Source organism: Arvicola amphibius, chromosome 11 (genome assembly GCF_903992535.2).
Source record: "Arvicola amphibius chromosome 11, mArvAmp1.2, whole genome shotgun sequence".
Classification (NCBI taxonomy): domain Eukaryota; kingdom Metazoa; phylum Chordata; class Mammalia; order Rodentia; family Cricetidae; genus Arvicola; species Arvicola amphibius.
Genome location: NC_052057.2, coordinates 89,793,924 through 89,821,438, shown reverse-complemented (window position 1 = coordinate 89,821,438; position 27,515 = coordinate 89,793,924). Strand labels below are relative to the sequence as shown.

At 43.2% G+C, this 27,515-nt stretch overlaps 1 protein-coding gene across 3 annotated transcripts; it reads left to right on the top strand.

The window, feature by feature from the left end:
* The first annotated feature begins 20,547 nt into the window (after positions 1-20,547).
* Smim8 (small integral membrane protein 8) lies at positions 20,548-27,325 on the top strand. Of its 3 annotated transcripts, none has more exons than XM_038347537.1 (3): positions 20,548-20,604; positions 25,063-25,219; positions 26,883-27,325. In XM_038347537.1, the coding sequence occupies exons 2-3, from the start codon at positions 25,085-25,087 to the stop codon at positions 27,039-27,041; spliced, it is 294 nt and encodes a 97-aa protein (XP_038203465.1). In that variant the 5' UTR covers positions 20,548-20,604; positions 25,063-25,084; the 3' UTR covers positions 27,042-27,325. The 3 variants fall into 3 exon arrangements, with proteins under 3 accessions (XP_038203465.1, XP_038203464.1, XP_038203466.1); XM_038347536.1 differs by lacking the exon at positions 20,548-20,604 and adding an exon at positions 20,607-20,698; XM_038347538.2 differs by lacking the exon at positions 20,548-20,604 and adding an exon at positions 23,440-23,970.
* Positions 27,326-27,515: the final 190 nt, after the last annotated feature.

Here is a 27,515-nt window from a genome sequence, read left to right as displayed (position 1 = left end):
GCATTTGGTAGGAAAGATAACAACTTGAACTCCCCCCCTCCTTTGAGACAGGGTTTCTCTGTGTAGCACTGCCTGCCCTAGAACTTGTTTTGTAGACAAGGTTGGCTTCTAACTCGGAGGTCTCCCTGCCCCTGCCTTCCGGGTGTTGGGGTTAAAGGTGTGCGCCACCCCTGTCCAGCTTTCACATTTTTTTTCTTTTTTCTTTTTTTGGTTTTTCGGGACAGGGTTTCTCTGCAGCTTTTTTAGAGCCTGTCCTGGAACTAGCTCTTGTAGACCAGGCTGGCCTCGAACTCACAGAGATCCGCCTGCCTCTGCCTCCCGAGTGCTGGGATTAAAGGCCTGCGCCACCACCGCCCGGCTCAGCTTTTACATTTTTGTATTAGTTTTTGGCTGCTCCATCTCTGGTTTCCAGTACTTGACCTCTGGGTCATGGATTGTGTGTGTTTCTGTGTGTCTGTTCTATGGCAGTCTATATTACCATCTCTGGTTTCCAGTGCTTGGCCTCTGGGTCACTGGTGAGTGTGTGTTCTTGTCCATTCTATGGGGTCCATATTAGCAGTATATTGCAAGGAGGAAACTTTACATCATTCCATGTGTCTATTGTAGGGCATCATGTACCCAGACCATCACCTCATCTTTGATCTTTTCTCCCAGTATTCCTTATCTAGGAAGGTAAAATCTCTGCCCATGCTTTTCAAACCTAAGTTCTTTGATGCTTCTAGATAATGGTCAAAGTTGTGGTCATTTCTACCTTTCTGCTTTGTTCCTGGAATAGCCACAGCACCATCATCTTACCTGGGACATTGTTCCCTTGGTTTTCTTCTTGAATGTCTCTTTCACCACTCATTGGCTAGGTCTTTTGGAAAATGGAATGTTTATTTGGGGTTTATACTGTAAACTTATCAGCCCATCTTGTTACTCTATGCCTATTCTGGTTATATTGGTTTAAACCCATAGTTGTTTATTGCTGCAACACGGGTTTCCTTCATGTCCTCTTGAGTTACTGCTTTTTCTTCTTTATGAGATCAGAGTTAAGTTACAGAGTTAGTATTCACAAAGGCGTGATGCTGATTATTGAGAGACAAAATGAGATGTAGTCTACATTGAGCAAACGGAAAGCTTCCTTAAAGAAGAAATCAGGGCACAAAAGAATCAGAGCTAATTCTTGGCCAAGAGAACATGCATTTTAAAGGGTCTGATAGGAGAAGCTTTTTGAGAAAATGGTGGAGAGCTGATAAAGATAAGGTGTAAACAAGGCAAGGTAAGCAAGGGCTAGATCATCTGGTATCTTAGACCCACGTGTGTTGGATGTTGCCATAACCATTGAGTTGCATATAGGGTTGGAGCCAAGGAATGAGATCCTTGGTGTTTTAAGTTTCCATTAGTGAGTAAATATTACAGTGGATAATTGAAGAAGTCTTGGTAGAATGATTGTCCCAGTCATTTAGGAAAGAAAAAACTGGTTAGAATGGTACTAGAAAAAGTGGTCTAGAATATTTGATGACATTTGATTATTGTGGATTATGGGGAAGGAGGGAGATGCAGGCAGTAGGAAAAATACAATGTGGGGGTTGCCTTTTATAAAGGTTATGGCACTCATCAGTAGGAAGGACTGGACCAGAAATTTTAGGAATGGTTGTTTGTGAAGGGAAGAGTTTATTTAGAAAAAGATTCAGAGCTGGGTGGGCACTGGGGAGCTCCCAAGTTTAAAATAAGAAATTATAATTATTTAGTTTTAGAAGGCAGTTGGAATGGGTCACTGGAGGGTATCATGCATTCCTGTCCAAGTTCTTAAAGGTTGTGGATCAAAAGGTGTTGAAGTGTCTATGAGGGATTAGTAGAGAGAAATAGTAGATATTGAATTGTAAGATTTTGACTTTGGTAATTTATGCCAATGGCAGTGTTATTCACCATGCTAATGCAGAAGTAAGGTTGAAGGGTCAGTGTTGAATTTGAGCTTTGCCTGTAGGTCAAGGCGAAGAACTACCTTGTTCCTACCTTAGTTCTGGGTTTAAAATACCTTTAAGGGAAACATTGTCTTTCATCATTTGGGCATTTAATGTATTTTGTTAGAATTGAGGAACAACTACAAGAAAAAGTTTGGGCATTTACCATTTTTAACACTTAAGTAGAGATCTGTAGTGGTAGTGGCTGACATGTCATACATGTATGTAGAAAATCAATGGTGGTCAAGCGGCTAGGCCTGTGGAACACAACTCTTTGTGGACAGAAGAAAGTGAACCAGCAGTCTTGGCAAGGAAGAGACATGGGAGACCCAGAAGGATCAGAGAACGATGTGTGGCTATACCAAGTGACATTGGGAGGTCCACTTATGAGAACTGAATCTTACCATTTTTGTTAGTCATTTTAATTTAGAGAATTTGAAATGTTTTTCTAATTAGTTTAGTGAATAATGATTGCCTGCCAACCAAAGGTGTAAAGTTGGGGTGGTGGATGGAACCTGTTTCCAAGAACAAAGTTTAGTTTGTTAGAATTATAGCAGAACAGAATTTAGATGGACTTAAGAAGTAGACTTGTTAAACTCATTGTTTGAATAGAAGGAAACATTCTCAGCAAAAGAAAATGAAAAATTTGGAATGGTGCAAATTAGGGCATTCATAAAGATTACTATCAGGTGATATGAAAATTGGAATGGTGGAGACTGTCAGGTGATATATTCAGTTTCTCATTTTGAAAGCAGTATGTATAACATCACCTGCCTGCTCGTGTGGCAGGCCTAGTTGCAGCCATTGGTTTGGAAGAAGTTAGTTGCATACTCTTAGTGGTAATGCATCAGTGAATAAGTCTGGGTAGTAACAACGCCAAGAGATGGAGTAAAGGGGCTAGGGGTGGGTCTTCCCGTGTTAGAGAAAGGACATAGGGATAAGGCCAAGCATGGCTCTGAATATGACATTGAGTTGCAGGATTTATCCAGCTAGCACTGTTAGAGATGACCACAGAGGTAGACTTTTAAATTGGAATGAAGGTGAATGAAGAATAAGGAGTTTAGCTAATACTGGATAGGTTGTGTTTGCACTTCATAAGAACCTGAAGACTTGATGTCCTAAGTTAGGGACAGTAGAGCAGTGCTTGAGGGCGGTCCAGGCAAAGAGCCCAGAATGCAGCCGCCTGTGCACATCCTCTGTCATGGACACTCAGACTGAGTCAGTTAACGGGACGTAGCAGTGTGTACATCAGAAGCAAAAAAGAATGACTTGTAGAGGGAATCTATTCTAGAGAACATAATAATGGAGTAGAAGCAAGTAAAATTCTCTTAATAAAAGAAGTAATTGAGAACATTTTTTTATGGCCATGGGATGGGAGAAAAAGGGCTTTGTAGTTGAATTCTTTATGTTCAGTGTTCGAATCCAGCAGAAGTGTGCTATATTCAGCCTTCTTGACCCTATTTCCCGTATATCAGATTAGCCAATGACAGTAAGTTTTTGTTTTGGAGACAAGGTCTCACTGTGTAGCCCTGGCAGACGTAGAACTTGGAGATGAGCCTGCCTCTGCTCTCGCCCCTACATTTAGCTCATACCATTAACTTTTATCAGCTGCTTGAGTATGCCTGTGATGAACTTAAATCTTCTACTACTTATTCTTACACTAACTCCAAACACTTTTTCAATTAAACTCTTGATTACATCATTTTCCCTCTTCCGCCCACTTCTTCCATGGTCCCTCGTCCTCCTCTTAAGTTAATGGCCAGCTGTTATTGTTACATACTACATGTATACATAAATACAATCTGCTGTGTCTAGTGTTGCTTGTATGTATATAATTTACAGGGTTAGCCACTTGATTTTCTCATCCCTGGGAAAATCTAATTCATTATCCGCATTCTTTGACTGTAATTCTTTGTCTAGAGCAGCAGCTCTAAACCTGTGGGTTTTGACACCTTTGAGGGTTGCATATCAGATATCCTCCATATCAGATACTTGCTTGACAATTCCTAACATCAAAATCATGGTTCTGAAGCAGCAACACAGTAGTTTTGTGTTTGGGGGTTACTACCCCCTGAACTGCATTACAGGGTCCCAGCATCAGGAAGGCCGGGAGTCACTGCTCTCCAGTGTAGGGCCCAGTAGGATTTTTCCTTCCACTTCAGCACGTCTGTTGTGTCCTTGTTCCAGCTTGATTAAGCCATATTGTTGCGGTATCATGGGGCCAACCTCCCTCTTATTTTTAGGAGATAAAAATCTCACAGCGTTCTCCCTGGCCCCCTGGTTCTTCTAATCTGTTCCTTCCCTAATGTTCCCAGAGCCGTGGGTGCAGGGGTTGTGTTGTAGATGTATCCAGAGGGCTTAGGCACCCCACCATCTGCTCTCTACATTTTGACCCATCATACTTTTCTGTATGAGCCTTCACCTGCTGTGAAGGGAAGCTACGTTAATGAGTAGCGAAGTTAACCCTACTCTGTGGACACAAGGATAAGGATGGAGAATGCAGTTAGCAATCGTGCTGATTTAATCAGTGTCAGTAAGATGTCCTCTTCTAAGACCCAGGACCTGATCAGCCCCAGGCAGTTGGGTAGGTCTCCAGGACCAGGCATTCTTTCCGGTTGGGTAGACCCTAAGTCCAGTTAAACGCTGTTGAGCACCTCCATTGCACCTTCTGGCATATCTTGTTCCAGGCTTCGATCCAAAGGCATCACGACTGTGTAGCCCAATCCCCAACTTTAAAACTTTAATGTATAATGAAAGCATGCATTCACACCTGAACATCCGTGTGTTGTGTGTGTGTGGAGGTCAGAGTGACCTCCCATGTCAGTTCTCTTGCTGAGGCAAGGTTTTGCCTGCTGCTGTTTGCCACACTGACTGGCCAACAAACTTCGAGATGCTTCTCTCTGCTTCCCATCTCATCGAAGGAACATTGGGATTACAGGCAGACCCTTCCGTGCCCGACATTGCACGGGCCCTGGGATCCAATTTCAGGCCTCATACTTATAAAGCAAGTACTTGTGCGCACTGAGCCACATTCCCATCCTCTCTAATCCCATTTTAAGATGCAGAAATTGAGTAAGACAGGGCTCCTTTCTCTGTTTACACAGACAGCACATAACAGAAGGGGGCTGAAACCTGCAAACTTGCAACCTTCTTTCTGTGGGTTGTGATTTGGAGAACACGAGCAGTCAAATACAAGGTGATGTTAGAAAGTATCCCGGTCTAAAAAGACTTGGTCACTAGAAAGCAACATTAAGAGTTAATGGATGGTGTTTTAAAGACACATTTGCCTTTTTTTTTATTAGTTTTTTTTGGGGGGGGGTGGTGTTCGGGATTTTATTTTTGTTTTTCTAGACAGGATTTTTCTGTGTAACAGCCATGGCTGTCCTGGCCCTCACTTTTTAGACCAGATTGGCCTAGAACTCAGAGATCCACCTGCCTGTGCCTCCCATAATGCAGGGGTTAAAGGCGTGCGCCACCACCGGCAGGCAATTGATTTGTGTTTAAGGAGAACTGGAGCTCCCAGTAGTCAGTGGAAGAAGGGACTGAGAGAAAGGGCTGTCTCCAGGCCTCTGCTGCAGCTGCCAGACAATGAGAAGAAGCTGTGGAGCAAACACTGAGCAGGCCGAGCCCCACCTCCGTGGGTGTAAAGGGATGTGGGTGGCTGTAATCCATAGCTGTAGCTAAGAGTTATTTGCTGCCCTTGAAACTAGCGGGTTCTTTTTATCCCCCAAATACCATGTCAGAGAATGTTCACTTGCATGTTGCGTATACGTAGATCAGCTACCCTAAGTCCCCTGAGAGAGGGTATGTTGGAGAGGTGGTAACGGTGGCCTTGGGCCATGTTCCCACTATGACAGTGGCATGGTCAAGAAGGACATCTGATGATGCCAGAAAATTCCTCACTGGAAGAGCTGCAAGGAGGCCATTTAAAGTACCAGTTGATCACCGGGGATCCTGTATACAGAGACCCCATGCTCCACTGTTTGTCTTGGTAGGCCTTGTTTGCTGCCCCCAAACCTAAAAGCTGCTAAACTCATTGGATTTATGTACCAGAAGAGGCCTCACATTGTGAGACTTGAGTTTGATCTCCAGTATTTTTTCTTTTCTTTCTTTCTTTCTTTTTTTATTGTGTTTTGTTTTGTTTTTATTTTTCGAGACAGAGTTTCTCTAGCTTTGGAGCCTGTCCTGGAACTAGCTCTTGTAGACCAGGCTAGCCTCAAACTCACAAAGATCCGCCTGCCTCTGCCTCCCAAGTGCTGGGATTAAAGGTGTGCGCCACCACCGCCTGGCTATTTCCAGCATTTTGAAAAGAAAAACCATTTTCATTAACCCTGCATTGAAATAAAACCACCTCAACTGCATTACTTTTTACATGCTCAGACTTTCTAGTCTGATTATTTTTTAATCTGCCAATTGAGTGTTGAGAGCGGAGAAGTTAGCATTCTGGCATAAGAAAAGGAGAGAAACCGAGCCTAAACTCTCCTGCTGAGCTGAGGCTCAATCAGTGTTTGTGAGAATTGCTCTTGTGGTTTGCGGATGCCCTCCCTGGTCAGAGTGGGAGCTCAGACACAGAAAGGCCTCTACAGAGAGCAAACAAGGAGAGCAAGGGCTTGCTGACTCCACAGCACTGGTTTCCCCAAGGGTCTTCAGTATTTGGAACTTTGCTGTTCAAGGCAAGATGTTCATTAAATTAGGAAGTGATAATTTTATTGACCTTGTCTGGATTAACAATCCTGGGATAGTTTTTACCTAAGTGAACTGTGTGAGTTCTGACTTCACAGGCTAGAACATCACAGTTTGTTCTCTTTTGGGAGCTTATACAGAAAACTGAAGGCACATTTCCTTCTTTTTTTGTTTGTTTGGTTGGTTGGATTTTTTTGAGACAAGGTTTTTCTATAGCTTCGGAGACTGTCCCAGAACTAGCTCTTGTAGACCAGGCTGGCCTGGAACTCACAGAGATCCGCCTGCCTCTGCCTCCTAAGTGCTGGGATTAAAGGTGTGTGCCACCACCACCCGGCTCAGATTTCCTTCTTGTAACAGAGCCAGCCTCCTGTCCCCAGGCTCGGACTGCACTGTCCTGCTTGACCAGAGGTGTGGAGACAAGTTCTCAGGTTTCATTTTGAATATGGAGAGCAGACAATGGCACGTTCTTATTTGGATAGAATTAGAATTGATATCATACATGATGTGTATGGTTTTCTTCCATTTAAAAGGATTTATTTCCTATATATTACCTACATAAAATGGATTGATCGTGACTGAAAATTAGCTCCCACTCGGAGTTGCTGAGGTAGAAGTATAAAAGGCAAATGCTCTCCCGGAATGAAAAGAGCAAAACAATCTAATGAGTTCTCTGGTTGTGGCACGGCTCTTCCTGACACCAGAGTGGTGTGTTGAACCTTTGAACTTTAGGTCTATTCCTGAGCTCCCCACTCCCCAACCAGTCTGATATCCCTGGTAATGAACAGAATAATCTGAACCTTGAGTTTTAAATAGGCTAGGAGTTGGGGTGCTCGGTGATAGAAAAGCCTACGCCACACAATGCTTTAATTCTGGAAAGGGGACTTGAAGGCTGCATTCCTGTGACCTGCCTTACCCCTTGTTTTTCATCTTTACCAACCAGGTAAACACTGTAGGCAGCTTTTCTCAGTCAGTGCTTTGGAGCAGTGGGCAGACATGCTCCAACAGATTTTAAGTCTTTTGTGTCCAGCGACTAAAGAATGCCCAACTCAGAAGTATAAGAGACGTGGAAAGCCCAGGCAAAGCTTGGCTCTGGAGGAAATGAGAACAGTGGTAGTTAATACTCATGTGCTGGTACTGTCCCGTTATCTTACCCATCACCTCGTCTAATTGCACAGGTACTGTCCCGTTATCTTACCCATCACCTCGTCTAATTGCACAGGTACTGTCCCGTTATCTTACCCATCACCTCGTCTAATTGCACAGGTACTGTCCCGTTATCTTACCCATCTCCTCGCTTAATCATAAATGCTAGGAGCGCTAACGTAGGAGATAACTGCTTTGATTAATGTGGCACTATTGTTCAGCATGTCTAAGAGACCTAGATTGCTTGATGGAAGGTTTATGTAGTAACTAAGGCCGCACACAAAGTACACACAGAACTATAATCCTGTCAGAGTGGGGGGAAAAACTGTTCCTGTTGACAAAATCTACAAATACTGTTACTACCTTATTTTCCCATCTTCACAGGTGATGTTCATATTAGCCCAACCAAAGCAGTCACATTCTTATTTTGTTTCTTTGACATGGTCTTGTTATGTAGCCCAGGCTGCTGGCCTCAAACTCATAGCCCCCACTTCAGCCTCCCAAGTGCTTCGATTACAGGTGTTTGTGCCACAACATCCACAAGGACCTTCATTTTTGGTTAATGTCTATGTAATTTATTCAATAAATATTCAGATGTTTTTGAGTGCTTATCTCAGAGAATTTCTGTATGTGTTTATTTGGGTAGAGAATCTTGCTATATAGCTCAGGCTGGCCTTGAAATCCCAATGTTCCTACCTCAGCCTCCTGAGTGCTGGTATATGCGTTTGCCATCACATATTTTTATATGGTTTGTTTCCGTTGTAACAGCACTGATCTAAGTTTTGACAAAATTTTCTGGAATGAAGTTTGTCTGGTCTGAAACTACATGCTACATTTTTTTTAAAAAAATCAGTTTGGGAAAGGACTATGGTAAGGGTGGATTAATGAGTAAGGAAGGGTGACTGGCTGCCAACCATCATAACCTGTTAAGCCACCAGAACACATGTGGTGGAAGGGGAGCTTTCCTCTAACTTCCACACATGTACACACACACTGTTTTTACATCTGGGGTGTGTGTATGTGAGAGAGAGAGAGAGTTTATCTGCATAGGACTTAATGGTAGATTATGACTGGGTGCTAAATTGACTAAGTTGAATTAGAGTAGGGGGCCACAAGGTGGGGGACTAATAATGGAAGTATGGAGTGGGGGTCTGGGAGTTAAGCCAGCGTTCCCCTTGCCTTTTTATCTACCTGTAATAAAAAACATAGGCCGATTTGAGGCAGTCACACATGTTTGAGTGATAAAGTTGAATTGTTAACTGTTTTTAAAAATAGGAAGATGACTATAGCCCACTAGCTGCTAACCCGTCTGGGGAGGAGCCAAGCTGTCCTTCCTACCAGAAAGAAGGAAACCGTTTACACTGGGTGAAAGACAGCAGCAGCAGCAGCACTACATGAGGCCGCTGTCAGAATGTCGTTCATATAGTTCTGGATGCGACCCCGAAATCCTGGATTTCAAAATCAGAAACTGGATTCTTGTCGCCTCATGTCACATTAGGCAAGTCACTGTCAATCTGGGGTTCAGTGGTCTCATCTGTATTCTTTAAAGATGTGTTTGTGCTGTTTTTAGTATGTGCTGTGTGTGGGTATGTGCACCTGAGCCCAGGTCCCTGCGAAACCCTCCAGTGGCGATCCCTGAGCTGGATTACAGACTTCTGTGAGCAGCTGATGTGGTCTGGGAACAGAACTCAGGTCCTACACAAGAGCAGCAGATGCTCTTGACCACAGAGCTCATTTGCCTATTTAAAATTTCTTGGTGCTGAAGAGATGGCTCCTCAGGTGGGGGCACTGGCTGCTCTTCAAGAGGACTCAATTAGATTCCCCAAGCCCACATTGTGGATGCAGTTTCAGGGAATCTGAAGCCCTCTCTAGCCTCCTGCACATGTGTGATGCACATACATACTTGCGGGCAAAACACTCGTACACAAAGAATGAAATAAACTTGTCCAGTAACAGAATATTTTTAATTTTTTAGTTCATCTAATAAAGTTCAGGAATATGTGTATTGTTACTGTGGGTTTGTTCCTGAAGATAAAATGCTAGATGTCATTCTTACCTGCATTCCAGATTCTGATAATTTGGAGATAGAAATGTATAAGCAGATGATATGGAAAAGCGTCCATTACCTAACATCTGAGAGATGCTGGGACTGTTGGTGCTCTGCCCAGATGCCCCTGTTCAGTCTGCACAGGTTTAGCATGTAGGTGTTTCTGTGTCTCCCCACATGTTCTTCTGAACAAACAGTTGATCCCAGTCTTGAAACAATTTCCCCAGGTGAAGAAGTGGAGAATAAAATCCTAGGGCATGTCGAGTAAACCCTTTCCATGCCACCACAGCGCCATGACTTCGAAGGATGTGTAGAGACCATCCTAACTAGTTCTGCATGGCTGCCCCATGTGTGCCTCTGTGGAGCCCAGGCTGACCTCGAATGTGCAGTTATCTTCCTGCCTCTGCCCCCCCAAAGTGCTGTGACTACAAAAAATTGTTTTCTAAAGGTAATTTTATTAGAAGGTCTTGCTGTGGACTTAAGTTTATATAGAAAAAAGACTATTTTACCATTGCCAAATATACAGACTGTTCTAGAACCATGGATGAAGGGAATTTGGAGATTGTTCGTGCCTCTATAATACACATTATGTTAGCAAGTGCTGTTTAAGCTGACAGAGAAGCTGGTGTGGAGGTGAGGTTAGCCTCAAAAAAAGATACTTGTCTCAAAAGTGTTGTCCAGGGCTGGGCTGGTTTCCCTGGATCTATGGTAAAGAACAGAGAACAGCAAACAGCCCGAGTGCCAATGGATTTGAGAATGGGGGTAAAATGATTTGAAAATATTGTGCCCATAAACACTGTTGGAAAGTAAATCAAAGTAGTTTCTCAAGGTAAAGACGAGGCTACTGTTTATCCCATGATATTAGAATGCAATGTTCAGCATGTCTAGTTGGAACTCTCACCCGGGGTGGAGGCATCTTGCCTGGTTTCTCTGGGTTGATCAGGGCCTCCCGCTGACTTTGTGTTTTGGGAGGGGGTCTTCCCCAGTGGGTCCTGCTGGTTAATGTGTCTGATATTTTGCTACCTGTCTGCTGCTTGCTGATTTATTTCCTCCTGCTTGCTATCTGCCAATAAACTCACATGAAACCCAAATTGTGGCTGTTGTAGCTCATTCTCCAGATAGTGCAAAAAAACCCTCCTAACAATTCAGAAATATTCCTTAACATAGCTTTCAGTGTTAGACAATGACAACTTACCATTTTCTCCGGGGACCACTAAAGTAGAGATTAGTGAAAGCTTCCTGTGTCAGGTTTAATATTGCTGGAACAGATATTGAGTGGCTCACAGCTGCGTGTCACAGCAACTCCAGGGCATCTCGTGTCCTTTTCTGGACTCGGTGGGCGCCTGCATGCTTATGACATACATATATCCTGACCCTTCCAGACACCCAAACAACTTCCCAACAGATACATATAATTTTCTATTTACAAGTAAATATCTGGAGAAAATCAATCTCTATAACTTCCATTAATATCCTTCAGATCATACATTATTTGCTTTTGAGCCTTGAGAAACTAATTTCTCATACAAGCACCTTTTAATACAAGTTTAAGTTGTTTTATGAGACATGGTAATCCCTGTGTAGCCCAGGCTAGTTACAACTTCATGATCCTTCTGCTTTGGCCTCCTGAAATGTTGGAATTACAGACATGAGTCAACACACCAGGCTATCCTCTTTCTTGTGTTGTTTTGTTATCTGAGACGGTGACACTCTGTAGCCCAGGCTACCCTGGAACTCACTTAGTCTTTCTTACTTAGCCTCCTACATACATGCTAGGTAGATTCACAGGTATGAGGACATATGGTGTCAGCCCCAATTTAAAAACATTTTGTAAAACCCCAAGGGCGTCTGGGGTTCTGGCTTTGAATTGCAGGTGCCCATATTTCAAGTCTATTCCAGACCTGAAGCCTAGTGCAATGCATCCGCTGAGGTAGGTTTTGGGTCAAAAAATGGAGGGTGTAGGATAGATAGTCCCTTAAACAGAATGTTTCCTATAAAATGTTCCCACGGGACAAGGCGGGGAATCTTATAAATAACCTTCTCCCAGAGGAGCGTAGGTGATTCTGGACAGCCAAAAGATTCTCATCAGAGGAACTCAGGCAAGTCTGGGAACAGGCTAGGGCACCAAACTAATTGTGCCCACCCACTTGGGACTGAGGTGGCTCCAACCAGGTTTCGGAGTATAACTACAATACTGGGCCGGGGAGGAGGCATTTTCGCAAGAGGCCAATTTATAATTTGTCTCCTGGCCTGCTCTGGAGGTCTGCCCTTAAAGCCATAAATTATGAAAAGATTCAAGAGGTCATCCAGGCCGGGCGGTGATGGCGCACGCCTTTAATCTCAGCACTCGGGAGGCAGAGGCAGGCGGATCTCTGAGTTTGAGGCCAGCCTGGTCTACAAGAGCTAGTTCCAGGACAGGCTCTAGAAACTACAGGGGAAACCCTGTCTCGAAAAACCAAAAAAAAAAAAAAAAAAAGGTCATCCAGGACAAACATGAAAACTTTACTGACCATGTCCAACGTGCTATCAAGAGGGACAGTGGGATATCAACTCCTCCTGCAGCCCTTAAGACTTGGGGACATCAGATCCATATTGCCCTTCAGCTGCCCTCCAGGCAGTGTTAGGCATGGGCTCCCTCTTGTGGCCTGGGCTTCAAGTTAGACCAGTCATTGGATGGCCACTCCCTCAAGTTCTGTGCCTCCTTTGTACCAGCACATCTTGAAGGCAGGACAAATTGTAGGTTGAAGTGTCCTTTGCTTTACAGTTTCATGAGGTCTCATTTGTTCATTGTTGGGCTTAGTGTCCATGCTATTGGTGTTCTGCTAGGGAAGTTGTCTCCTATTCCATTATACTCAAATCTATTCTCCACCTTGTTTTATAGCAGGCTTAGTGTATATAGTTTTATGTTGAGGTCTTTGTTTCACTTAGACTTGACTTTTGTGCTGGGTGTAGATGTGGATCTATTTGCATTCTTTTACATGCAGACATCCAATTAGACTAGCACATTTGTTGAAGATGTTTTCTTTATTTCATTGTGTTTTTCTGGCATCTTTAAAAACCAAGTGTCCATAGATGTGTGAATTTATGTCTCAGACTTCAATTTGATCCCATTGATCAACGTGTCTGTTTTTATACCAAGAATATGTGGTTTTGATTACTATGGCTTTGTAGTAATCAAATCAGCTTGAAATCAGGGATGGTGATACCTATGGAAGTTCTTTTATTGTTCTGGATTGTTTGTGCCAATCTGGGTTTTTTGTTTTTCCATATGTAGGTGAGTATTATCCCTTCAAAATCTATAAAGAATTGTGTTGGAATTTTGATGAGGACTGTGTTGAATCTACGGATTGCTTTTGGAAGGACAGCTAGTTTTACTGTGTTAATCCTGCTGATCCATGAGCATAGGAGATCTCTCCATATTATTACATCTTCAGTTTCTTTCTTCAAAAACTTGAAGTTTTATCATACAAATCTTCCACTTGTATGATAAATCTTCCACTTCCACTTGGTTAGAGTTAACCCAAGATACTTTACATTATTTGTGGCTATTATGAAGGGTGTTGTTTCCCTAATTTCTTTCTTGATCAATTTGTCATTTGTATATAGGGGATCCTGATAATTTTTTTAGTTAATCTTGTATCCAGCCATTTTGCTGACGGTGTGTATCAGCTATAGGAGTTTCCTGTTAGGATTTTTGGGATTAGTCATGTATGCTATTATATTATCTGCAAATAGTGGTATTTTAACTTCTTTTACTGTCTTTGGGGCCTCCAAATGTTAATGTTATGAGGCAAAAACAAGAACTACCCGCCAAACTAAAGTCCATTAGGCAAGCTTTACTTAAGAAACATAGGACTAACTTTTCAAACAGGATTTGAGAGTACATTATGGGTGAGCTTTTCAGGCCTCTTTTATACAGAAAAAGTGTAAACTGGGGATTTTGTAACAAGGATTTCCTAATCAAATTTTACAGATGCAAAGTGCAAATTAGATTATTTGACAGATCGTCTTGGCGAGTTTCCTTGACAGAACGCCTTATCTTATCAGGCTAGAGTACCTGTGAGTCTAGCCCCATTCCAGAAACAGAAATCTCAAGATTCTTTGGCAGAACATCATTTTATCAAGGTAGAGTATGTGTGAGTCAAACTTGAATTTTGTAACAAATAAAAACAACTTCTTCTGACCTTATCACAGAATGGCTTTTTACCCTAAGATGGAATCAGATGGTCAATCAGTTTATTCTTTTGTGTTTGGCTGAGATGTTCTGTAGATACCTGTTATCTCAATTTCATTTGTAACATCTGTTAGCTCCAACATTTCTCTGTTTAGCTTTTGTTTGAAAGACCTATCCTTTGGCGAGAGTTGGGTATTGAAATCTCCCACTATCGATGTGTGAGGGTCAAAGTGTGACGTAAGCTTTAGTGGTATTTCCTTTGCAAATGTGGGTGCCCTTTCATTTGGGGGCATACTTGCTAATAATTGAAACATTGTCTTTGTTATGGGGTAAAACAAACAAACAAAAAACCAGAGACCATTCAGCACAACCAAAGTCTGAATTGAGAGTCTATATTAGGCTGCCAGCTGGAGACAGAGCAATACTCCACCCTTCCCATGAATTCCCACACCTGTCTCTTGGTGAAGGGAGTCAGAAGCCCCAAGACGACTGGTTTGCGGGAGGCAGACAAAGCCCTTTTACCTTTGTGGAGTTCGAATCCCAGGTAGGTAGCTGCCCTGGTGCAAAACTGAGTCATTCTGGCTGACACTTGGTATCCCAGAGTTTGTAGGGTCTGCAATAGTCCTTCAGTGGCTTCTTGACAGAAAGCTTCATCTTCACCCACTACCAGCAAGTCATCCACATACAACAGAGGTGTGACCTGGAGAGATCTGAGACAGTACTCACCCAGGTCTTTATGGAAGGCCTCATCAAAGAGGGTTGTTGAGTTCTTAAATCCTTGTGGTTGTCAACTCTAGGTCAATTGGCCATGGGACCCAGTATCTAGGTTGGTTCATGTGAAGGTAAACAGGGGCTGGCTCTGAAAAAAAAAAAAAAGCATCCTTCAGGTTCAAGACTGTATCTACTTGCTTTGCTGGAGCTAACAGGCTAAGCAAAATATAAAGGTTTGGCACTATGGGGTAAATGTCCTCTACACATTTGTTTACCTCCCTCAGGTTCTGCATGGACCTGAAATCGTTGGTTTTGGGAGCGTGGAGTGTTCCAGGGAAATTGGCAGGGGACCAGAACATCCACCTCCCTAAAGTAATATGAGTCCTGATGCCTCCGTGTGCCTCAGATGACATCGGGTATTGTTTAACCCAGACAGGTGCTGCTCCTTGCTTCAGCTGTGCTATGATTGGAGTTAAATGCTGTGCTAATCCGGGTGAGTTATAGACTGCCCACACCAGTTGGAACTTTAACTGGAGTTTCTTTAATAGGGGCATCTCTTGGCTCCCTCTCCTGGTGAATTAAGGAGGTATTATTTCTCCAGAAGAGTAACAAAGATCACAGAGTTGGGACTCTCTTCCGAGAAAGTCTGTGTTTACGTATCATCTTTGAGGATAATCTGAGTTCTCAATTTGTGCATCAAGTCTTGTCCCAGGAGGGGACAAGGGCTTATGGGGGTCAACTATGAAGGAATGACTCATGCCTTTCCCTAGGTCGACTTTCCTAACAGTCTGCCATAGCTTGGCAGCTTTCTCTAAGCTCAGTAATATGGAAACTCTTCCTTCCCAGCAAAGCTTCCTGTTCTCTACATGCCCTTATCTGAAGAATGTCCCTGGGCCTGGAGGACTGACCTTATCTGAAAGCTGCTTCTAAATCAGACGTCTGTCTCTAAAACCAGATGCCTGATTCATCTTTAGCTTGACCATTGACGCAGATTCCTGCTAAGAAGACTTGTGCTAAGAGTTCTGTAATAGGACCCTACTGCACCATAACAAGCCTTGTGATAAGAGCATGCAAATTAGGGTTTATCCTCAGGCCCCCAATCTTAGATATTCCTTATACTCTGGAATAAAGTTGAGCTGATTCTCTGAAATCTGTCTTCTGTAGTGCTGTCTCCATTCATGCTCATGGGCCACATACAAAACTTTCTGTTACTCCTTCTGCCTCTTTCCTCTCTCAGAGTGATGGCCAATGGGCTGAGAAGGAAAGAGGACTCCCACAGAGAAGAGGGGAAAAAGAGAAGAGAGCTGAAGAGAATGCTGGCTTTTCCTCAATCAAGGGGACTTGGTTGTAAATGGGGGATGGGGTAGAAGAGAAGTCTGGGCAGCTCTGGTGGCCAGAGCCTCTGGTGGCAGGGACACATAGGAAGGGAGGAGGACTCCTAAGGCCTCCAAGGAGTCTTCCATGGAGAGAGGCAGGATAGGAGCCGAAGACTTGACTGATCAAACAGACTTGATTGGTCAGTTTCCTCTGGCTGACTTTGGAGGAGTGGCTTAAGCCATTTTGGGGGGTCTTCAAGGAGAAGCACCCAGGCTACAAGGTGGCCAAGGAACTTTACATGAACTGCAAGAGGGATGGAAAGGATAAAATTGCCCTTGGGAATTCATTCAACCCTGAATATCGGCCATTTGACTTGAAAAAGGGTACGGAGTTTTCCAGGGAAAACAGAACTCCCAGATTCCTGGGCTTTATTCTTAAAGTCCTTGAAGTGATGTAGAATAAGGTTTAGGGGAGAGTTAGTGTTATTCTTTTGGTCCCCGCCCCTTTCCACGCCCACTCCCAGCGACCTCTGGTCTCTTAGAGTCATCCTGAATCTCTTCCCTCTCTCTCTTCTCACTGCCCCCTTTTGCGTGTGCACACGCGCCCTCTCTCTCTCTCTCTCCCTCTCCCTCCCCCTCTCTCTCTTGTTCTCTCTCTCTCTCTCTCTCTTTCTCTCTATCCCTCTCTTTCTTGTTCCTCCCTCCCTTGACCCGCACTGTCGAGCACACCCTTCCCTTAATAAATAATTCTCCCACGCACGTGGTCGCGTCCTGGGTCTCCCTTCCTCCGGCTCCGCGATACACCCCACGCCAAAAAATAAGAACAACATTGGTGCTCCCCGCGCCATAAGAAGAACAACATTGGTGCCGAAACCACTCCCAGCGACCTCTGGTCTCTTGGAGTCATCCTGAATCTCTTCCCTCTCTCTCTTCTCACTGCCCCCTTTTGCGTGTGCACACGCGCCCTCTCTCTCTCTCCCTCTCTCTCTCTCTCTCCCTCTCTCTCTCTTGCTCCCTCTCTCTCTCTCTCTCTCTCTCTCTCTCTCTCTCTCTCTCTCTCTCTCTCTTAATAAAGCTTTATGTCTATTTTCTGTGTCTGTGCCATTAACCCGCCGCTGCACCGTCTGTTCACCCGCCGCCCTGGTCACACGTGTTCCTCAGGACTCCGCGCAGCTACGCGCAGCTATCCAGCTACTAAGTCTTTAAGAAAGAAAAGAAGAACAACAGTTAGGACCTGAAGATTGAGCCTAACTCATAATCTCAAAGTAAGAGATAAGACTAACAGTGAGAAAACAAGGTGAAACCAAAAATCCAAATTGACAGAGCCCAGATAGCCTGGCGGCTCACCACAGAGAAAGACACCAGAGGCACTGACAAGAATGGAGAAGACAAGGAATGCATTACTGAAAGCAAAACCACTCAGAGCCAAGCAGAACAACTGCTTCTTCAGCTAAGTCCCAGAAACTTGATGCCTCAGACACTTCCAACCTGGGAGCCTGGAGGCCAGATAAGGGGTTGAGAAGTCTCTCATCTCCCTCTGACCCTACATTCAGTTTCTCCTTTCTTGGGTCCTCAGAAAAAAGTCACTACAGACTTAAAATCTTTAGTACTCACCACCAGAGATTGCCAAGGTTGCTAGAGCTGCAGACTCAAGCCAGTGGATACCTAGATCCCAGATGAGCCCCCAAATGTTAGGGTCTGAGAATCTACAAATAATCCACTAGGAAGGACCAAGTTTGAGCCAACAGTAAATTTATTGAAAAGGTTGATATATACCTAGGCGGCAGGTATCAGGATCCAAGACACATCCTTGAAGTGGAGGAAAACAAGTATTTTAAAGGAAAAAAAATCACAAGGAGACAACACTATAATTTCATCCAATCATAACAGAACATGGTGGGGAGATTGTTGGGGACTTTTCATGGTGACAAATTTCTAGCCTATCAGGGAGTCTGAAGTTTGTGGTCTTGCCCTTGTGGAGCCAACCAACCAGGAGAAGGGTAGAACATTTGTGGTTTGGCCACTTTCTAGACACCTGGACTGAAATAACTTTAGTGATTTTTCCATCCTTGGGCTAAAATATGGCATCCCAAGTAGAAATAGAATCCCTGTTGTAAAGTTGGACTTAACAGTATAACTATTGGTATTTCCTCTGGACAGTGGGACTATGTTCTTAACTATTTACTATCAATTCTCCACTTAGTTCATCCAGGACCTCCAACAGGTAGGTCAGACCATTCTCACCCTTCAGGGACAAATAGGCTCTCTGGCTACTGTGGTTCTATAAAATTGGCAAGGATTAGATTTGCTAACAGTGGAGAAGGGTGGTCATTGCCTCTTCTTCAGGGAGGAATGTTGGTTCTATGTCAACCAATAAGATATGGTAAGAGACAAGACTCCGTAACTCCAGACAGATCTCCAAACATGTAAGGAACAGCTTGATTCCTCTGGCCAATGGATTGCTGGCAGTCTATTATGGAGTTGGAAACTGCATTCCTTACTCCCTTTCTCTTCCTTTCCCTAATCCTACTAATTGCATCCTGTTTTATAAACTTGTCTAGATCCAAAGGATTTCTAACTAAACCTTTAATCAGTTGCTATTACAGGAACATCAGCCCCTGACTATAGGACCGGAGGCTTATGACCCCCAATTATGCCCTGACAATGAAGATCAAGCTTGCTCCCATGGACTTCAGCACCCTCATACAACAGGAAGTAGTTTAATGATAATGTTGCCCTCTTCATTGACCACTAAAAGTAAAAAAAAAGAAAAAGAAAAAAAAACCTGGGGGAATTGTAGGAACCAGGGCCAGGGGAAAACACGCTGCCTCTGGCTTGACTCAGAGTATCTGAGGCTTGGAAATCCCTGCCCCATGCCTCAGCATTATCAGCTGAAAAACACCACACACGGCTGGTTCTTCCTTTAAACAGCACGTAGTTCCTCCAAGGAAGAAGGTGCATCATTTCAGAGGGCTGGAACACCTGGCCAATGCCATGGTGTGGACACAGTAAGCTACCCAGCTATTTCAGTGTCCCTTTAATATGTTGTCCTCAAATAAAGGATGCATCAGATGTGAAACTGATAAGAGACTTTGCATGACCTTAGCCATGGTTTCGATCATTTCTTAAGACTTCTAATCTGCTAAATGCTTTCATCTCTGTGCCATAGCTTTATCATTCCAGGCACAACAAAGTCAACTGTTAAATTCAGTTTTACCTGAAAGAACAAGTTTTACAATAAAAAACATTCATCTGCAAAAGCTTTACTTAAACACACATGAAAATTCAGGTGTTTGCTATTATATAATATATATCCCAACAAACAAACAAACAAACAAACAAAAAAGTCAGCAAGGTGTGTAGCCAGCATTCCTGCCTGTGGTTTCAGAGCCATGGGACACCTGCTGTCTTTGAACCTCTAGGCCCTAACATATGAACATCAGAGAGTTAACTGCGTATATGGCTCCTAAAATGGAAGAAGACAGAGCTCAGGCTTTCCCCCACAAATCGGAAAACTTTATGTTGGGTAACCTAGATCTTTGGCCCAAGATAGAGTCAGCTAAGACACCAAGATGGATGACCCGTGTAGGACCCAGCCCTGTAGGAGAAATGGAAAGTGAACGGTTTACACTTCTCAGAAATCTGCCCACTCCCTTTCTCAGGAGAAAGGCTTGACTACAACCCGCTGTTCTGACAGCCAGAACTCCAATCCCTTGTCCCTTAACGCAAGCCCACCACACCCCCTCCCAACAAAAAGCATCTGATAAAACCCCAGACTCCTTTTCGGCGGCGCTGTCTTTCCTTCTCTTGGGAACACCAAGCAGTTCTACCCTGGCTTTGCCTGTCGGCCTTAGTGGCTCTTGTGATCTGGTTCTCTATTAAGCCATACATGTTCCACATCCATTAAATGTAAATTTCGATCTGTCTGTCTGTCTGTCTGTCTACTTATCTATCTAGCTCTATACACAAAAATATTTAAAAATTATATATATATATATTATCCACCCATCTACCTATCATCTATCTGTCATCTATCTATTTATCTATCATCTATCTATCTATCATCTATCTATCTATCATCTATCTATCTATCAATCAATCAATCAATCTATCTATCTATCATCTATCTCTATATCTATCTATCTATCTATCATCTATCTATCATCTATCTATCTATCTATCTATCTATCTATCTATCTATCTATCTATCATCTATCTATCAATCATCTATCAATCATCTATCTATCTATCTATCTATCCATCTATCTATCTATCTATCTATCTATCTATCTATCTATCTATCTATCTATCTATCTATCTATCTATCTATCTATCTATCTATCAATCAATCATCTATCCACGAAACGAAAGCTTATTTGAATGTGAGAGGTTGAAAGTTAAAGACCTCCAAGAAAGCAAACTGCAGCCTGCTCAGGAGTTCCAGTGCCTGGGTTCCTGGAAGAGGACCGGGTCGGCCCGGGCTCCTGCTCTGCGGCCTCCGGGACACAGGTGGCGCTGTGGTGCGGCCTTCCCCGCAGTCCGAGGCCTGCAGCGGAAGAAGCGCATTGGAGGAAGGGCCGGAAGGTGAGTCCGTGAACCGCACGGACCCGGGGTGTTTGAGAGTAGCTGCCCTGCGTTGGTATCCGTGCTGGAGCTTCCGTCTTTGCGGTTGCCCAAGGTCAGGTCCTGAGGGCTCTCGCAGGAGTGTACCGTGGTTTGCAAGCGACGTCTAGGCTCCTGTGGCGGCCTCGGGTCAGGCTGGTCGGTCCCTGCTAGGCTGTGATCTGCCCGTAGTTCCCGGTGGAGAGCTAGAAACCAGATGCATCTGAAGCCTCCAGAAGTAGCTATGGTCAATTAAATAGGTTTCTGACAGTTAAATATTCCGAGTTAATTGGTCGTTGTTACTTCTGGAGCCTAAACAACCGGACCAGGATCTGCATAGCTGTACAGCTTTCAGATTGCCTGCCACAGTGACAAAACCTTCCCTTAATCCACAAGTGGGGCAAATCACGAGCCAGAAAAGTTACTCGTGTGTGGTGTGTGTGTGTGTGTGTGTGTGTGTGTGTGTGTGTGTGTGTGTGAGAGAGAGAGAGAGAGAGAGAGAGAGAGAGAGATTTTAAAAGTTATTTTACAGTAAAAACGGTTAGCAGTAATTTTTAAATTTAACGGATCGCAAATCTTATGGGTCTTGTGTCTTGTATCAAGTTACCATTGCAAAATACTTTCCTCAAAAATAATTTTCGAGAAAGGTGAGGTGATGGATTAGGAGTTAGCTGAAGTTGGAAGAACTGGGTTATCCTACCCGCCTAGTGGAAAGACAGCTGGTGCTAGGAAGGTTGGTTTGTAAGAGGACCAATATTTTGTAAACTCTTTCCTTTAAAAAATGTTAAATCCACATCTGTAATGCTTCAATCAGTAGTACCGGTCCTTTTATAAAGTACCAAAATTGAGGGGCTGAAGAGATGGCTCAGAGGTTAAGAGCACTGACTGTTCTTCCAGGGGTCCTGAGTTCAATTCCCAGCAACCACATGGTGGCTCACAACCATCTGTAATGAGGTCTGGTGCCCTCTTCTGGCATAGAGCTGTACATGCAGAAGGAGCATTGTATACATAATAAATCTTTAAAAAAAGATTTTAAAAAAAAAAAAAAAAAAAAATTGAGGATAAGTCTCTGCTTGATTTTCTCAAGCCATAAAGTCCTCTGATTCTTTTTCAAACTTGTTTATTATTATTATCATTATTATTACTGGTTTTTCGAAACAGGTTTCCTTGTGAAGCTCTGGATGTTTTGGGACTCACTCTGTAAACCAATCCTCTGCCTCCTAAGTGCTGAGATTAAAGGCATGTGCCACCACTGCCAGGCAATTTAAACTCTTTTAAGGTGTCCTACTCAAGACTCGAAGCTGCTTTCTTAAGCATTTAAAGAATGTAGTAAGTGAAACTAAATAGTAAGTGTTTTTATACTGTCATTAAAATTTTTTGTCCATTTGAAGCAATTTTTCTATATATAGTTGAAAACAGTATTTTTTCCTAAAGTAATTCTCATATTGTCTTTATTTTCACGTACAATGTAATACAGGTAGCCATGCCAATTTTTCTCTAGTGAATTTTCTGTGTATAAGCACAGTTAGTCATTTGTTCCGGTGCACATCTGTGTAAATGTGTGCAGAAGCCAGAGGTCATCCTCGGATGTTCCTCCAGAGCCAGCTATCTTGTTTTCTGAGATTTTCTCACTGGAACCTGGAATTTACCGATCCCATTGGACTGGCTGGTCTGTGAGGGGCAGAGATAAGCCTGCCTCCCCAGCACTCGGATTACAAATGCACACCGCTAGCCTAGGTTTTATGTGGATGCCAGGGATTGAACTCAGGTCCTCATGCTTGCTTGGCAAGCACTTTACCTACTGAGCCACCTCCTCAGCACCGCTAGTGAATTAAAAAAAAATCTTCTTTATAAACGAGTGTAAAAAACTGTTCATATGTGTGCGCACATGCACACATGATCACCCACAACAATTTCCTGATCATTAGTAGATAAGAAAGAAGACATGGGTAATGGGAAAAGGAAGACAAAAATACAGACACAGGACAGGTCACAAAGCTAACAGGGCCTAATTGACATTTTGCAAATGGCTGTAAACTCGCGATGTCACCACATTGTTTAAGAGTAGTGCAATGACAGTTTCTCACCATCCCCACCATCTTCGGATGTATCTTGTAACATAAGAAACTAACTAGAGGTTGGTTAACGATAAGCGCAAATAAATGAGAGCAAGTTCCTTAAGTGACAGACAGCAACAACAGAAGTCAGGGAAGAGGGTGAAGAAAGCGATGGGAAGGCGGAGTGTTCTGATGGACGGTTACCTGGAAGTAGCATTTCAATCGAGTAGTGGTGGCAGGGTGTGTTTTTGCTGTTTGTGAACTTATGATTAGTTCTGCAGCTCTTCAGGGTGCAATTTACACTTAGTTCTACACTAACTAGTGGAAGGTAGCCAGTAAGCTTTTTCTACGAGATTAAGAGTTTACTTGTGAAGTTGAAGTTGGTTTTCCCTAATAGTACTGGTAATTTGCATTGAGAAAAAACCAACTAAGTTCTTCCTACTTTCTTATTTAATTAGTGCATCTTAAATCTCCATCCCGGCTATACACACAAAGTTCTGAGGAGCAAAGAAACAGACTAGGACCTTCTCTTTGTATGAAAAGAGTTTGTGTCCCTTCCTTCCTTCCTTCCTCCCTCCCTCCCTCCCTTCCTCCCTCTTGAGACAGGGTTTCTCTGTGTAGCCCTGGCTGTCCTGGAACCAGGCTGGCTGTAGACCAGGCTGGCCTTGAACTCACAGAGTTCTGCTTCCCAAGTGCTGGGATTAAGGCTACCACCAGCAGCTCACTTTTTTTTTTTTTATAGCAGGCTTCAGATCAAAGTTTAATTCACACAGTGGAAGTTCACTTTTGAAACCAGTTACGGAAAAACTCAGATTGTAGCTGAGGAGGAAAAAACTGAGAGCTCGCACTTGAAGCGATGCAGTCACGTGGTCGCTGAGACCCAGTGGTCCGTGAAGTCGTCTCTATGATGACATGACAGAAAGCAGGCACAGTTCCTGTGAGAGCTTCCCGCTACACCTAGAGGAATACCACAGCCAATGACATATTTAAATGGCTTCTGCTCTCAGTTGCTTATGTCACTGCTATCACAGCTGTCACAAGTTAGGTTCTAAAGACTTTGGTTACCAGGAACAATTTGGCTCAAGAGTTAGTGACTCCGACATGGTCTGAGATGAAGCTAGACAGTCAGCAGTGACGGGAGAAGACCTGGCAGTAATAGCCATATAATAGCCATAGCATAGACGGAGAAGAAATGATGCAGCAACCTTTACTCGGCAAGTGTAGAAAATGGGAAATGCTCTCCTTGCACGCCGATGTTCCTGAAAGTAATTAACCCAGTTAAACGCTGAAGGTGGGTATTTAGTGGTCACTGCGGCAAAAGTATTGGGCATCTGGGTTTCTCTGTAAGTGTAATGCTGCAAAAATACTGCTATTCGTTTCTGTGAAACCGAAGCCTTAAGAAACAAGAATACTTGTACAGACAGAGCCCCAGCGCCTAAGTGTGAATGCTAAATCTTCATAGTGTTTACTGTTCCGGAAGTTGCAGTCTTCCCCTTGCGTTGTCTTTTATCAAGTCTGTGGGGCATTTCTTTCCCTACTCTGCATTATGTGGTAGGAATGATACCCGGAAGAAATGTTCCCAAACATTGGTATCCTGAGCAGAAGAATCAGGAGGCAAAAAGACACACTGGACTTGGCTGGATAGAGAAATGGGTGTTGAGATTAAGGGGCTAGCTGTCCTGTGCTCATCGGAGAGTTGCCGACTGGGAATGTAGAAATGGCTGCTTATCCTTACTGTTTGCACCGGGGAGGGCTTCGGGGTCCTGAAGGGTGGCAGAGGATGGCAGCCTGTGGGCTGGGCTGAAGCTGCTGGAGGAGATACAGAGAAAGGAGGGGTAGTATTTCCCTCAGGCCGCTATGGGCGGGCTACTGGTGAGGGAAAGTAGAAATGGCGGAAATGCAGAGGGGAGTGGGTTGTCCTCAGCTCTCTTCTGCTTTAGCCCCGGCTACAGTGCAAATGAGACCAACAAACCGTTTTCCAGACTGTGCTCAGTTTGCTTACCTGAGCAAGGGAGGAGAGAGAGGGGGAAGGAGGAAGAGGAGGAGCGAAAAAAAAAAAAACCGGAGGGGTCGATTCACCCAGCAAAACCTAAAGCGCCATTTAAAAATAATCAAGTGATCTTTCTGGGAGCACATCTAGAATTTAAAAAGAGTGTGTTTGTTTATTTGTTTGTTTTAAGAGCTTCTAGGCCAAGTTGATGGAGCACCCCTTTAATCCCACCACTTGGGAGTCAGAGGTAGGCGGGTCTCCCATGTTCGAGGCCAGCATGGTCTATAGTGGGAGTTCCAGGCCAGCCAGGGCTGCAAAGCAAGGCTTTGTTTCAAATAGAGAGGTTTATCAAAAACTAAGTTTGAAGGAAATGTATATATGCATTGCTTTTAGGTGATATTCTTCAGTAGTTAAGATGTCCTCAGCACCTGAGCCTCCAACAGCAAAGAAAGACCCACCGAAAGAGAGGAACTTTGAAAACCCAGGCCTCCGAGGGACACACACGACAACCTTATTTCGAGCTGTGAATCCTGAGCTCTTCATTAAACCTGTAAGACCTGCATCTGGGAGACTTGTTCACTTGTCTGTAGCATTGGGTTTGTATCCAGGACATTTTATGCTGACTAGAAAGGCCCCTAAACTGGTCATGGTGGCTCATTCCTGTAATCCCAGCCCTTGGGAGACAAGGGTTGAAGGATAAGCGGGTTTGAGGCCAACCTGGGGCTATAGCCTGAGACTCTGTCTTAGAAGGTAAAGACAAATTTTAAATGCAGTTTCATCTAGAAAACTCCAAAACCTGCATTTATATACTGTTATGTATGTAGCTAAATTATTTCTGTTGGTGCAGTAAACTAGTGAATATATTTCATTTGATATGTTTACTTTTAAATATAAATCCTACTTATAAAATAAGTGAAATAAAAAATGTAGATATGATAAATATTGAAGTATTTCATACTTGATAAGAATTGTAATAATAGTTGCCAGTGTTAATTGTTTTAAGGTTAAATGGGCCAACTTAATCAAAGCAATAAAGTATTTAAAAGTTCTTGGCTGTAATGTAATTTTAATAGTTGAAGACAAATGTTATTATTTGTTTTGACAAAAGAGGAAAAGAATATATAATTGCTTAACAATATATTATTATAATTGTTCTGTTTTATTATTGTTACTTGGGCCTTGTGTTTAGTTCATAAACCAAACTTTATCATAGACAAGTGTTACAAGCAAAGCATAGTAAATACTATATGAGAGTCTGGGGCACTCTCTGGTTTTAGGTATTCCAGGTGGTTCTTGGAATGTATCCACTGTGGGCATATGTAACTAGTCTTTTTCTGTCCCCACAGCCAGCCCTCAAATAGTGATGCGGAGATGTATTATTAATTATGAAAGCTCAGCCTTAGCTTAGGCTTGTTTCTAACTAGCTCTTATAAGAAATTAACCTGGTTTAACTAACCTGTCTTTTACCATGTGGCTATTTACCTTTCTTTCATTCTGTATGCCCGACTCCTTCCATGTCTCATTGACATCTGTTCTCGACCTCAAATAGCTCTCCTACTTCCTCTCTCTACCTGGAAGTCCTAGCTAGCTATTGGCTGTTCAGCTCTTTATTAAATCAACCATAGCAACATATCTTCACACAGTGTACAAATATCCCACAACAGGCACGGGGAATTAAAGTAGACATGGAGTGTAGAGGATCGTGATAAAGTAATCCCACACTAGCTCATGTTTCTACATCTGTTTCATTGCTGTACATAAGTTATGAAGGTTTTTCTGACCGTTACCCTGTGTTGGGCAAGAGAAATGGCATGTGTACTGTGTTCCTCACGTTCTCCTAAGCTAAGCCCGGAGAAGGGACGGCTCCAGAACTGCGTCCACGCCTCCGTCTTTGTTCAGTTTTTGATTTCCTAGGTCACAGGTCTGAGCTACCTGGCTACAAAGAGAAGAATGAGATGAAAAGCAAGAGTCTCAAATCAGCCGTCAATATTCAGGAGTTAAGCTGATAGAATAAAATGATTGGAATGAAAATGCTGTCTTTAGGAAGCTGGGGTGATAATAATGACTTGTCATGCCAAGAGGGAAGTGCAGTGTGATATTTGGCTCTCCTGAAATTACTAGTCTCACTGGAACTTTGTAATATTCTCTCTCTCTCTCTCTCTCTCTCTCTCTCTCTCTCTCTCTCTCTCTCTCTCTCTCTCTCTCTTTAACAGAACAAACCCGTAATGGTCTTTGGACTGGTGACCCTTTCCCTCTGTGTGGCTTACATTGGTTATCTGCACGCGGCACAAGAGAACAAAAAGGACCTCTATGAAGCCATTGATAGCGAAGGGCATCGATACACGAGGAGAAAGACATCTAAATGGGATTAAGTGCTGTTTCCTTCAGATGGAGCATTATTACAGGCTCTGAAATCTTTAAATGAAAGACTCTCTGAGAGTATGGAATTATGTTTCTTGTTCCATAATCTGTTAACAAGAGAGAATACACAATTGGAAGCAGTCCACTGTGCTAAATATAGTCCCATTACAGCTGCGGCTGTTAGCCCTTTCTCTTCCCACAAAGGAATGTCTCCATATTTCTTCTGTAAAAATGCCATAAGAATGGGAGTCTTTTTGTTCAATTCTGTATAATAAAAGTACCCAGTCCTGTTAAATTTGCATGGAGTTTCTCATGTTTTAAAGTGAATTGCACTTTTGCAGCAACGTTTTGCTGTTTAATAGAGAAGATATCCCCTTGCACTACTAAAATCATAATTAAATGAAACAATAAAACAAAGTAATTGAAGTATAATATTTTAAAAATGTTATACTGAACCTGATAGAAGAGAAAGGGGGGATAACCTT